Below are 13,872 nucleotides of genomic sequence, written 5' to 3'. Positions count from 1 at the left end.
TTGTAACAGTGCTAATTCATGCTTAGGTGGAGGCTGGAGCCTATCTGAGCTTCTACAGCATAACAGGTCTATCACAGGACCTAACATGCATGTCTGGGGACTAGGAGGAAGTCAGAGTAACTGGACAAAATCCATGCAAGCAAAGGGAGACCAAGCAAACTCCACACAGAGGAAATGGTTACAAATAAAGTTAGAATTATGGGGAACAAAGAAGCCTCTGATAATGTGGTTTAATTGGTATTATTTATGTGACATATGGTTGGAAAAAAATTAAAAACTGCCAAGAGTGACAAAAAGCACAAGCTTTGTAAACATGAAGAGTTGCAGCCTTTCAGAGTGAATCTCAAGGTTCATCCATCCCAGCTGTCATAGGGCGAGTCTCAAGGTTCAAACATCCCTTTCTCCATATACACTTAACTAGTCTATATATCACCTAAATGAGGAGGCAAACTGGCTATCAGAATATGCAATCCGCAAAACCAAACCAAATACCAGTATGAAGATACTTTTACATATGACGTAAGCTGCCACATCTGTCATGTTTCGTCTACACATAATTACACATAGTATATATACATATACACAAAATTCCCAGAATTTACATGACAAGAACATACCCCAAATTTCAGTAGAGTGTAACAACAAAACATGATTATACACATTAGTTGTCATTTTGTTTGTCGTCATCCCGTTTACAGCCCACGCAAAAATGCCAAGAATGCCAGAAAATATGTTAATGGACATGTTTGCGTTGAAATGGTGTGAAATGCTGCTTGTAAACTCAGGAATATACTTATCAGTGTCATGCTGATGCTAGTAGTTACTGCACAGGGGAGAAGTCAGATATGTTGTAGGTGTGTAAAGGAAAACAGTGGCAAGGATTTGCAAACTGAATGCAATGATGCAGTGAAATCCACACATCAATAGAAATACAATAGAGGGAGATATGGCGGTATAGTTTTATTTATTTCACTAATGGACAGTGTACAGAAAATGCTGTGCTGCACTTATAAAATTACCACATGGTTTATAATAAATAAACACACAAACACAGACATGGGGGATGTAAAGAGAAAGTAACAGGTTTCCATAACATGACTGCACCTGCCTTCTTCTTAACCCAACAGCAAAAGAGATGCAGGAATTTATGCTGTGTCGTTTAACTCAAGAAGGTAAAGCTGTAGTTAGTCTGTATTTTATTTGAGGGAAAACACAGAGTCAACAGAGACAACAAAAACAGAACTGAAAAAAGTAAAGGAACTGTAGGGAGCGCTGGGAGGAGATTCGGTTAATTAAAAATATAGGAGTTGGCTGTTCACGATATTTATCTTGGATCATACTCTTCTGATAAAACTCCCCCGTGAGCAGGGCGAGTAATCATGAAGCATTTTTTAAGTCTTGGACACAAGACAGACAGAACCACAGTGAATTCGCTTATATGGCTCTTTTTCCTCTCCAGCAATATTAAGTCTAAACAGATGTGATTGATCTCCGCTATGAGTCATGTTACTGAAAACATCTGTGACTGACCACCAGAAGAGGCAGACATGAATGAGACTTGAAATCTAAGCACCTGAGAATCAGTACCTGATATTCAACTTTGCCCTTTGGGATAAAAAAGATACAACATCAAAATACTGAGCGAAGGATCCTAGTTTGGATATGACTTTGATGATCAGTTTTAGTATCTCCAAAACCACTGATGACTTAGGACTGTTTGGGGATAAATGACAGATGTCTGATGTTTACACTGTTGGATACAAATTATTGAAGCTATATAGACACATATACATTACATAAACCAATCATAAGTAGAAAATGTATAAAGCAAAATAATATATTTCTATATTTATACATTATGCATTAGAAAATGCACTTGTATTGATGGAGGTAGATAGCAAAGACTCAGAGGTAAAAAGGCAAATAGATGCTGTGCTTTAGAGGAGAATTACGTGGCTGTAAAATCAGACGTTAAATGCAAGAATTTATGTGTGCTTTAAGAGTTTATACAGTACAGAATATGAGGTGAAAGAAAAAAAGTGGCAGGATGCTGCTAATATCCTTGAGTTACCCATCCAGTAATCTGGATTGGAGGGTCTGGCTTGGCTGGCAGGGCTGTCCTGCACTTGGCAGGATGCTGAGAGTAGCGTGCCGCCTCAAACAAAGAGGAAAGAGTTGTCAGAACACTGGCAGCGCTCAGAAGAAAACTGTCGAATCCAGGAACCGTGACAGCCCGCGACTGAAGCTGCTGACCAGAAGGTCCTAAAGAACAGAGGAGCCAATCAGGCATGTAACAAATTCCTTTTAACTTAAGCTTGAGTTAGGAATGTAATGGATGAACATATCTTCAGTTATCTTTCAGTTAGCTTGTTTACCTGGTGCCCCTTACACCATCGCCTCCACAGCGATCTGACTTTGCCATGGCATCACTTTGACACTCCACACAGACAGCAGTCTCTCTCATCAGTCGAACGGTCCACAGTTTGAGTCTACATGCCGCGCTAGCCTGTTTCACTTGCAGATGCACACAGTAACTGCAAGCAAGGGTAAAGAAAGGGAAAGAAGGTGTCAAAGTAGAAGACTCTGTTTACCTGCATTCATTATCAAGTCAAAAATATAATGCTCAAAGGCAAATAATATATTTGAGACTCAGAAACACATCAATGATCCAGTCAATCACATCATTCATGCTCACATATGAAACCAGAGCATTTCAAACAGAAAACACAGATGGAAAATGTTCAGATGAAGAAACAGGGGCATGTGCCAGTTTTAAGCTTTCCAGTTTCTGAAAAATATCCTGCTTTGTTTAAAGTTACACTAATGGTACAAACAAAGTATCTCTTCTTTGAATTAAGAGGTTTTACATATCAAGGCATAATAATCATCTGGTCCTTAGCTGGTCTTAAAATTAATTAAATACAACCTCAGGTGAATAAAATGTGACATATTACACTCTGTCTTTGTTTATTTAACAAAAATAAAAGCCAACATGCAGACGCACTGTGTGATAAACTTATAGCTTAACCCTTCACCCCAAGATCAGACTGTGCAATGCTCAGAGAAACTGCATCTCAGACTTTAAAGTTCTCAGTTAGAATGCTAAATGTTAAAACTCGTGACAATACAATCAGAAAAAGTCTGAAGAAATATGGATGGTTTGTAATGATTGACAGGGAAAAGCCTCTTCTCTCTAAAAGGAACGTGGCAGCATGGCTTAGTTTTGCAGAGTTGAGATGTTTTGCACATCTAAATGCAGCAAATCAGCACAAACGCCTCATACCAACTCTCAAGATATTGCTGCTAAATATGCTTTCACAAGCTATAAAATCGTTGGGTGTGCTTATTTTTCACATTTTGCTTCTTCTTCTTTGTCTTTTCACTTGGTGCTTTTTAAATAAATAATGACACTGTTTTATTCCCTGATACTTAAAAAATTAAAATTCAAAAAGGTGTACTTTACTTTTATCGTGACTGTATCTGGTGACCCAAGTTTAATACTTTAATTACTTAACAAAGTAAAAATTTGCTGATAAGTAACACAAGTGATTCACTTGTGTCTTGATCGCCTGGATTATCCCATCGTAATCACAGCTCAGTCTGCACAGTAAAAGGGACAAATAAAGCCTTGTTTTTCTGATAAATGGGTTAATTCCACTATTTATTTTGCAGCTGATTCAGACAGGTGTGACAAAATATTACCCAAATTTGGGTGACTTGTCAAAGAAAACATGAAGTTTCCCTTTATTTCTTCCTCAGATTATTTCAGAAATATTTCAGAAAGTTGTAAATATGTATGAAATCCTTACTCTGTTTGCCTGTAAGACATAAAGTATATGTCTGCATGTCTGTAGTGGGATGTCTCTGCTTTGTTTCCTTAACTTTTCCACAGTGAAACCTTCTGTTAAATACTTGTTTTTTTGACTAAAATTTCTGTCTTAAAAATTGCAGACAGATATTATTTTCTTTTGCTGAGCTTTTACAAGCTAAATCTGCATAACAGCCTTGTGTTATGGTCCATCCTCCCTTATTTTATAATGACCTTGTCTTAATGTCCAGTCTCTAATATCCACTAATATCCAGATTTAAATATACATCCAAAGACAACTGATCATCATTTCACTGTTATCGCTGTTAACCCTCGCTTCTTCATTTAATTTCAAAGACACCACTATTAATATACCAGATGTCTGTGTGAAATTGCTCTTACTCTGTAAAATTCATGCTGAATCAATGCCATTTATGAGTAATGCACTCCCAGTCCCCTGATGTTTTGTTTCAGTCAAAACAAAAGTATCCAATGTCCATTTTAATTACTGAGAAAAGCTGTAAGCTGTCAGGAAGCCAGTTCAGATTTTTTCCCAGAGAACATAATGAGAAGATTTGTAATCAGCTTAGATCAAAGATCAAATTTATACAGCGAAGGCTTTTCTTTTTAAATTGATTACGTCTGACTTATCAGGAAAGGTCAGCTCCTGATGCAAATATTCAATGACAGAGTTCATGTTACACACCCAAAGTAATTTTGAGGACGTGCTTGCTATAGCAACCTCAGTCTTTGCCAGTATTCCCTAATCTTTTGGTGCTCAGAGTTGACCTTTAAATAAAGGAAAAACTGGGGGAAAATATGGTATGAACCTGTTGTGAAATCCACCAGCCTTGGAGTTAGCGGAAGCAAGGAAAATGTTGAATAAGTGCCTTTATTCTTGAGTGAGATGCATCTGAAAGTTTGCTGGCAAGAAAAGAAAGGCTACTGTTTGTATAATTACGGTGATGGTATGAACTCAAATATGCATATTAAATATTTAATCAAAGGTTCTACAGCAGTGCTGACTGACCTGCCAACTATTTTGCAATTCACAAAAAAAACTGTTTAAAGAAGTTCCAGCTATAATCAATGCTGAAAAAATATTTCAGACACAACCAAAGCACTTGCAACTAAAATGTAGTTCAAGCTACTGAAAGTACATAAAAGATTTTATATTTTAATAAAATCTTTTATGTAATTTCTATGTAATAATTTCGCCAGACAAAGCCGTTAACCATGACTCACAGGCTAAAATAACTCAAGTAAATTACCAAACATTTAAAAAAGGGCATCTGTAATCACCTGCCACTGCCCCGACAAATCCCACACTAGAGACATGAAACAAAGCTGGTATCTTGCGGTTTGATATTAAGGACTTACCTGGCCTTCTCCTCCTTCATCAGCATGTGTGGTCTCCTCCAAGGGTCCTTGAAGTTCCTCTTGAAAGAATTAGGCAAGATTTTTGCGACTTCTGGAAGTCAGGTATAAGCACGGGCAGATGAGAATTAAAAAGAGGGCAAATAGGTCTAATAAGCTGTTGCATCCAGTAAAGATCATACTTATAAAGGCATCTACTGTTTAATCTGAGCAACTCAGCTCTAAGGTAAAGTGAGTTCAGCTTTCCTTGTAAGTTTTCAAAATGTTTTCCTGTCTTAAGGTTTTTTAATTACTTGGAAAAGTGCACAGCTGAAGACAGAATAGAAATATCCTTTATTATTCCTCAGTGGGGAAATTCAGTTGTTCCATCAGCAAAGTGACAGGCAGATGGAGCATGCAGACTCAAGATTTGTTTCTTACAGCAAAAGAAAGTTAACAGTTGTCCCAGATAATACCAAAGCGCTTGTTTAATTTGTAACAGTGCTAGTGAACTGAACTCTGTAACATACATAAATGCAGAAAAAGTCATGCTGTCACCTTTCGCGGTGCTGCATATGGCGTTGTTTCCGAAGCATCCTCGACGTTGTTTGAGATCAGGACAGGGTGTACCTCCATTTCTAGGGGGAACAGATACTTGGCGACTCCTTTCCGTGCTACCAATTCCACATGAAGATGTGCATGATGACCAGGGACCCCATGATCCCACCACACAGTCAATGGCTGCTAGGGAATCAGAAAGCCATAGATTAGCTTAAGATTGCAGGAGTTAAATGGATTATAAAGTAATATTTCTTCATAGATTCTTCAGTGTTACTGGTTGTTTAATAAAGTTAGGGGATTCAAGGTGAGATTTACATTTATTTAAAAAGACTGAGGTGTTTAAGAAGAAAGATACCCTTCTTTCTGATATAGTAAAACAAGAGGTCTAATTATAAAAAAGAATTTATCTGTAGTCCAGAGGGAGCTGCAAACTTTCCCCTAATCTTTGCTGTCATGTACTATACAGCTTAAAGTGTAGCTGCAACAGATGCCCTGATATAGACTTTGATGCCAGTCCACTGAACATTTACTTGGGTAGGTAGGTGGCGAGTGACTGGGTCACTACCATGTACTTATTTCAGATCAGCCTAACCCCAGACTCAGGAAGTCTGCAACTGAGGTCAAATGTGGGGGGACCATTTAAATAAGAGGCTAATTTTGCATCCTGTTCTCTCTGGTTTCCCTCTACCCCACACTTACACGCAAACACACACACGGACGCCCGTGAACTCAGCACGCCACATAAACACAGCAGTTTTAGTAATCATACTTCCTGTTCAGTAGGCTGATTTAGTTAATTACATCAAGCAAAGAGGAAGCTGTATCACTTAGATGACTGCCTTGATCAAAGCCCCAAAACTCCAGCAGTAATCAAGAGCTTTTCAGCACAGAGATTAAATAGGAGCAGACATTTTAATAGTCTTGTTTTTACAAGGAAGGGCATACTTCACAAACACATAAACAAATCAGGTAAGTTCAACACAACAGTGAACAGCTGTAAGCATGTATACACCATAATATTTTTAGAAAGCCTGACATTTGTGGTTTAGAGCTTTTTCTGTTTTCATCCTTTAAAATAAAAGTTTGCGACAATAAGAGCAGGTGCACCCAGCTTGAAGCTTGTAGACGTTGGTGGTGAAATTACAGGGAATGGGCGGATAAATATACCATAACTGAATCTAATCCTCCCTCTTCATTTAATCTCCCTTACACTGTCTTTATAGTAGACACTCACCCCACTATACAATGTCGTGAGTGAATAATTATGTGTGTGAACATGAGACAGAGAGAGAGAGAGAGGGAGAGAGTGCTTTCAAGATGCCGCCTGTTTGGTTCATTCCCATGGTCCTGTTGGGGGTTCGGAGAGGAGGGGGGGGGGGGGGCAGCTGCCTCAGTGACACAGCCGATCCACAAAGCCACAGTGGAATCTCTGCATTCCTGCACATTAGTGCTGCCCACCTGACACTCGCCTTTCCCAGATCACCACACACAGCAAACAATTTCTGTCTGATAAATCATCCCACTTAAACCTCTTCTATCCTTTCCCTAAAATACACAGGCATGCTCATTTGCCTCTGTAAACGTGATGAGATACATGCACTTTCTTGAAAGATTACTCAGGGTGGGATGGCATTAGACACTACAACCGTATCAGCTTCCTACCCTTGCCTCCTCCACCTCTTCTTATCCTTGCTCCTGTCTTCTTGCCTTTCCTTCCCGCTGCTACATCCTCTGACGTTCACGGGCAGCTTTCATGCCGCTGTTTTCCTTTCTCATGGTGGGAAAAACACAAGCAAGGAGTCCAGTTGAGGTATTTGCTTCATAGCAGAGCGTGCAGTGAAATCAATAGGGTTGGCTAGTTCCCACACCCGGAGGAGAAACAGCTATTATCCCTGTGATCGACACCGACATACACATAAGCAGGACTAAGGCCCTGTCTGGGAGTCTCAGCCATTTGGGCTGATTTGCCAGAGGTCAGAAGGCAATTACCAAGCTGTGGTGGTCCCTCAGTCTGCTTCTGGCACAACCAGTGCAACAATTCCACCACCCACATGTCAACCCTGCTGACAGTCTGACAGCCTAACCCACATAGTCACTCTTGTCCCCTGTTTGCATTGTTAATGAGAAAGTCTTCAGTTCGAAAGCTTGCCACCACCTCTGACCTCTGACCCCAATACAGGAAACAAATGGCACTTGTTCCCAGCATGTTCAGCTTTTGTCTTTTGGAAAAGCTGATATTTTTAACAGAGTTTCTGAGATAGATTTTAGATGTGCGTTTTCTTATTTTTGGAGAGCAATTTAACTGCATTATTCTGTCCAGGTTAAATCTATTTTTGTAATTTAACTAATGATATTTCTCTATTTTCTGTTTTCATCAAGATTATTTTCACCAGTTTACCATAAGTGTCATTAATATGGAAAACAGGGAAGTCGTCCGTTTCAGTGAACCAGCAGCACCACAGTACAAATCTGGTTGCTGTCAAAGTTTAAAGTGAAAGGACTTTGCTTGTCTATGACTAATTTTTCAGGCAGCAGGCAAAGCCTCAGACAGCATTAAACTAAACAGAACCAATGACCAATGATCCAACATAAGCACTTTTATCTCTCAACTTCTGCCAAACTCCAGTCACTCTTGTTTCAGTGGGATAATAGCCTTTTGGGATGGCATTCCTTTGCCTTTCCTTTTATTCTCCTTGAATTCTACCTCCATTTTAGGGTCTCAGACCTGCCTGCCCAATTTGCTTTATCTTCCACTCCTTTGATTACGTTGTCCCCCACTCTCCCTTGTTCTTCCCCCCCATCTGTCTCCTTTTTTTGGTTCTGAGCTTCACTCACTCACCCACCCCCTCCCTTTCCTTCCAGCCCCATCTCTTCTCTGATGAGACCCAGATGTCCAGCTGCTCTGGAGGACCACTGCACCTCAAAGCCTCCACGGTCACCCTCCCTTCCCTGTCTGGGCCTTGGTCCCATCAGACAAGCCTTATAATCTTCACCAAAACAGGAACCTCAAGCCTGTTAATAGGAGTTGAGAAGACTGGACTGAGCCCTAATAGCAGGTGAATGTTTCCTATATACAAGCAGGAAGGGCGGCCATCTGCTGCAAATGGCTGGGGTTGAGGGGAGAAAGACAGGACAAAGACATGCTGTGGAAAAGAGCCAGAGATTAATAATATCTAATGCTTAAATGCAGGAACTTGTATAAACACATAGTGTGTGAAAAAAAAGGTAAGTGAAGAAGAAAAACTATAACAAGAAAGAAAAAGAAGAATTACAGTTAGAGGCTTCACAGATAAGGCGATCTTTGTCTGTCTGTGAAACACGATTAAATTTTTCCTTTCAGGAATGGAAGCATTAACAAAGTTGAGTAGATTACTCGTGTAGTTGCTTCAACTGAGCTTCGGATTTGACATACACTAAAAAAAATGGAAGTGCTGACAAAAAATAAAGATTATCTTTGTATTTTTCGTCAAACAAAAAGGTTCTCTGTGTGAAAATGCTCACTATTTGCTCACCAACACCATTAGTCTGACAAAAACCTTGAAGCTGCAGAGGAAAGAAGTCTAGAAAAAGGGAATAATGTACTGAAATTACCTTGACCTTTACCTGATGATAGGTGGACAGAGTCAAACACAGCAATCAAACACTACAGACAGCCAAGGCAGGAGTTTCCCTTTGCAAGCCCCCTTCGATTTAGTGATATGCATATGCACCTTCATTTGTGCGTACAGTAAGTGAGTGAAAACTGTTAATGCCCTTCAAGCTCAGCAGTGTTTTCCTGTCAAGAAGAAACCAGATGCTGCACATCAGATTTGCAAAATGTAGCATGTGAGTGCCAAGAGGTGTTTAACATATTTGTCCCCAAAAAAAAAAAAATCCAACAGCTGGCCTGTTTAGTCTTCATTATGTAAAGACATTCCCTACTAGCAGAACAGAGAACATGTGGGATGCAAGGAAGAAAAAGAGGGAGTGAACTTAGGTGGAAAGAGGGAAACATTGTGGCATGACAACATACTGCACAGTGCCCGAGAGAAAATAAAGAGAAACAGAGAGGAGAGAGAGAGATGAATGATGAGCAAAAGTCTCATGTACCAAATGCAGAGGCTTTAATGTATTTTCCTGTTAGGGTGAGAACCACCAGAGGCTGCAGTAGAAGAGAGAAGCTGCCCCTTCTTGCTTCATACTGCCCCAAATGATCTCTAGAGTCAATGAAGAGGAATGGGAGCTTATCGTAATGGGAACCATAGAGTTAAGATTGAAACTGGTGTATGAAAATCACTTCTATAACAGGAGACAACATCAAAGTCCTTCTGGAAGCAAGTGTTACCACGCTTCAACCATCCTTTAATGCCTCTGAGACCTTATTTGGCAGTTGTTTGGGGGCATTATCCAGTTTAATTTCATACATGAATGGAATAAACAGAGAAATCTGACAAAACCAACTTAAAAGGTGTGCTGATTTTGACCAATACAAAGTATGTCTTTAAAAACTCATTTCCTCCTGGTAGTTAAATATCTATCACAATCTTTGCCAATGCAAAAACCTTTCAAAGATTTCAAATAAAGATTTGGCACGTCTCTATAAAATATAAGCAAATTTTCTGAGGTGCTGATGCCAGAAGCAAAAGCTCATTGTTCCTTGGTTCTTAATCTTACTGTGAGATGTTTTCCTTTCAGATAAACATTAATTAGTGAGAGGTTTAAACTTTTACTTTTGTTTGTGGCTAGAATAATAAAAAAAATGGTGGCCAACAGCTCGACCTGCTAAACCAGCCAAAAGATGCCTACAAGTAGTTTTTGCTGTGAGGTGTACATTTGGAAATTAATAGCCTGCAACTACTGAAGTTATATAAGCCAGACTGATGACCAAAACATGAAGTTCATAAAATAGAAAAATCATGTCAGCTTGCTATATGTTATAACAAGTTGATTTTGCTCAATCATTACTTTAACTTGTACAGTGTCCTTCTGTGTTTACACACAGTTCACACTCCTGTCAAATCCTTCATTTTAACAACATCTCTGAGTGTTTATATCCATGTTTTTTTCTGTGTCTGATCTGATGTCACCCACTCAAAGCACTGTGTTGAGCTCCAGCAAACAGGAGGTAATTACAGCCTCCAATAGTGTCACACACAAACTGCTTGATGTGTTGCAGAGCTTCAGGATCAACTCTGAGTGTTAAGTGGGTGAGGACATATCAGGGGGCTAGGATGGAGCAGAGCCAAGCCTGACGATAAATGCTGTGTTTTTACTGTAAAGATTTTCAGATTGCATACAAAATGTTTATTGATCCATGTGGGTTCGTTCTTATGTTCAGACTGTGAAATAAAAATTAAAAAAAACTGCACAGGGCAGCTGTGAGCTGTGATAAGAGCTGAGATAAGAGGCTGTTACAATGATGGCTCCACACTAACCTGAGCTCATTTCCTGTTAACATTCAGCTTGTCAGACACATGGATCTGGTTTGTGAATGGCAAAATGATGTTTCTGAATGGCAATCTAGCTGATTGTTAAATTAAAAAGAAATCTGGGTCTGTTCACAAAGTGTTGCTTCCTCCCTTGCTTTCAAAAAGTCACATCTCTGGTTTTACAAACACTGTAGAGTTTATTTATTTAGTTAAAAAAAATCCACTTTCTAATGTTTCCATAACAATAAAAACAGCTTGGCATTGAGAGCAAAGCCAAAAGAAAAACTCATGTGTATGTTAATCTTAACTCTTTCATGTGCAATTTAAAGTAATATACTGATGTTTATGAATACTTTAGCTTATCTACCCCCATTTCAATTTCAGTCCAACATTTCCACCACACTGCAGTAAAGGACCACATCACTACAACAGTACTGTAAACAAAATAAAAGCAGACATGGCACTTACTGAGATGAATTGCTTCACTTGAGCATATTTAAAGACAAACAAACTCAAGTCTAATTCAGCCTAAATTTACAGAAACTCAATTGTTTAATTTAAAGTAAAGAATCCTGAAAATGCAAAAATGGCTTAAACCTAATGATGCAAAAGGACTAAAGATGCAATAGGGTAAATCAAAAAAGGAGAATTTTTTTTAAAGTAGAAGAAAAAAACCTCCCAATGTTTGGAAATAAGCAGTCCTCTCTTTTCTAAGCCCCTCCCACGTAACTAGAACCAGCATACGCAGGTGGCTGAAAAGGGGAGTTAATACTGACCTTTGGTTTCGCAATGCATTCAAAATTCTTCTCTCTACTTGTTTACTAATATGTCTTCATTCCTGAATAATCCTCTTCATCCTTCATGCTACTTTATGCCACCAGCCTGATCTGTTTTAAAGACATTGAGTGAAGTCTCCTGTCATGGCCTAGCTTTTCTAAAGCCTGACAATACAGCAAAGATGAAATGCTGGATCCTTATTCCATTTTAGATCCCTTGTATTACCATATGCTCCTTAGCTGAGCTTTAACCTGTACAAAAACTAGTGTAGCTCTGATAACGGCAGTATTACAGCTAAAATTGATTAGCAGGTGTTTATGGGCTCTTTATAGTAAACAGTGAGGTCTAATGAAGTGTATTACAACTGTCCTTGTGTTAGTTGTGTACACAGTTTTAAGTTAGTGATTGAAGTCTGGATGGGGCAGCCTATTCACATCACAGAACAGATAAAATACTCAAACCAGCTTGTATATAATACTGGGATTGCTCCACAGTTTAAAAGCTCTTTTCCCTTTAGGACTGACCCCTCAAGTGTGCTTAAGAGGGTCACATTCTCAGGGTATTTATGCCAGAGAAATCTCTTTGTGAACTTGAGTAGTGCCAAATACTTCACTATAAGAGTTGCTTTTGTTACAGGTCAGAGTGTTTCCTGTCTGTCACATCTAAGACATAGCTCCACTGTAATTCTGACCATCTTTGGCAGTCTGTTTCCATGGTGTCTGTTCCCTCATTTGTCCATATATAGCAAAAGCCTGGTTGATGATGGGGGGTTGCCCACAAATACGTTTTAAGGAATAAGCAAATGAGTGTTTCTAATTTAAGGTCATTTTTCTGGCTTTAAGACGAAACTAATGTTGTTATGGTCTCTCAGACCACTTAATGTCCAGGCTGTGCAATGTGAAGCTGTGATGTGAAGGTCATGAGTCGAAGCTACAAATGTAAAACCACACAAGGCAGACAGTAGTCACCTCTCGCTGGTCACTTAAAACAAAGAGCCATATTGGGCATATTAAAAACAGCTACGTGTAGTATGTCTCACTCCCTACGTGTCACCTCAGTGGCAGCCATCCCTCCCCAAAACTAAACAACAATGAACAGCAGCAGTCATTGGATAGGATTCAAAACATATATACACTACATACCTTATTTCTTCCTCGCTCTTTGAGCTTTCAAACTTCAAATAGACAAAACTGCTGTTATCTGATATCAAATGTCAGCGAGCTCAACAGAGCAAACAACTCACCAGATATTTGGCAAACGCTCTGATAGTCCTCGCAACAGTCTCTTGTTTTCTGACAGTAGGTATCGCAGTAACACACTGTTTTCCTCCTGGAGTACTCAAAACATTCGTTGTTCCGGCCGGTGCAGCAGTTTGGGCTCTCTCGCTCCCTGCAGCCTGCTTCAGCCTGTGGAACAAATTCTCCGCAGAAAAATGCCAAAAATCCCCAAACGACAAAGCCAAGACGCGCTGAGCTCCATCCATACGCTCCCATGACGGAAATCTTTCTGGGACCACTTGCTCCACACACGCTGTTGCTGCTCTGTGCTGTTGTTGCCTTTTTAAAAAAAAAAAAATAATAATCAAATAATGTTATTAAGGTGAAATTTGTATTTTCTATATAAAATCCAAGTGCAGCATGGTCCTGCTTGTGCAGAAAACGAGGTATCTTCTGTGTAAACGCCTGGACGAACAAGTGACGCGTAAAATTTAAGTGGAGTCGTGCGCGCTCACTAACTCCTCTTTTAGTGAGCAGGACACCGCCCCCAAGCTACTGTTCGGTACTTACAGACTTACAGCACCAACCTTGCGCTCTCTCTCTAGCTTGTGTGTGAGGTTTCAGATACATAAATAAATATATGAGTTTCAAAATATTTTGGCCCTCTGCTGCTGCCAAGATTACAGTGGAAAAGTAAAATAAGCCTCAACGAGGGCCTGTATAAGGTCTGGAATCAGACACATTT

The 13,872-nt window shown here is 39.5% G+C and overlaps 1 protein-coding gene across 2 annotated transcripts; it reads right to left on the bottom strand.

Annotated features, from left to right (window-relative positions):
• Positions 1-947: 947 nt before the first annotated feature.
• Positions 948-13,618, bottom strand: LOC113034273 (somatomedin-B and thrombospondin type-1 domain-containing protein). Of its 2 annotated transcripts, none has more exons than XM_026188694.2 (5): positions 13,154-13,618; positions 5,723-5,908; positions 5,189-5,279; positions 2,376-2,534; positions 948-2,262 (listed from the first exon to the last, which is right to left on the bottom strand). In XM_026188694.2, the coding sequence occupies exons 1-5, from the start codon at positions 13,401-13,403 to the stop codon at positions 2,157-2,159; spliced, it is 792 nt and encodes a 263-aa protein (XP_026044479.1). In that variant the 5' UTR covers positions 13,404-13,618; the 3' UTR covers positions 948-2,156. The 2 variants fall into 2 exon arrangements, with proteins under 2 accessions (XP_026044479.1, XP_026044480.1); XM_026188695.2 differs by having other exon boundaries at positions 5,723-5,905; positions 13,154-13,596.
• Positions 13,619-13,872: the final 254 nt, after the last annotated feature.

This window comes from Astatotilapia calliptera, chromosome 12 (genome assembly GCF_964374335.1).
Source record: "Astatotilapia calliptera chromosome 12, fAstCal68.1, whole genome shotgun sequence".
Classification (NCBI taxonomy): domain Eukaryota; kingdom Metazoa; phylum Chordata; class Actinopteri; order Cichliformes; family Cichlidae; genus Astatotilapia; species Astatotilapia calliptera.
The sequence above is the reverse complement of the archived record's forward strand: the minus strand, read 5'-3'. Positions and strand labels throughout refer to the sequence as shown.

What these genes read in the sequence shown, in the direction of transcription:
- LOC113034273 (XM_026188694.2), bottom strand. Translation starts at nt 13,403, where the DNA reads ATGGGAGCGTATGGATGGAGCTCAGCGCGTCTTGGCTTTGTCGTTTGG. An exon ending in CATATGCAGCACCGCGAAAG is followed by an intron (nt 5,280 to 5,722) that starts GTGACAGCATGA and finishes CCTGACTTCCAG; the next exon opens with AAGTCGCAAAAATCTTGCCT. An exon ending in GATGGTGTAAGGGGCACCAG is followed by an intron (nt 2,263 to 2,375) that starts GTAAACAAGCTA and finishes TCTGTTCTTTAG; the next exon opens with GACCTTCTGGTCAGCAGCTT.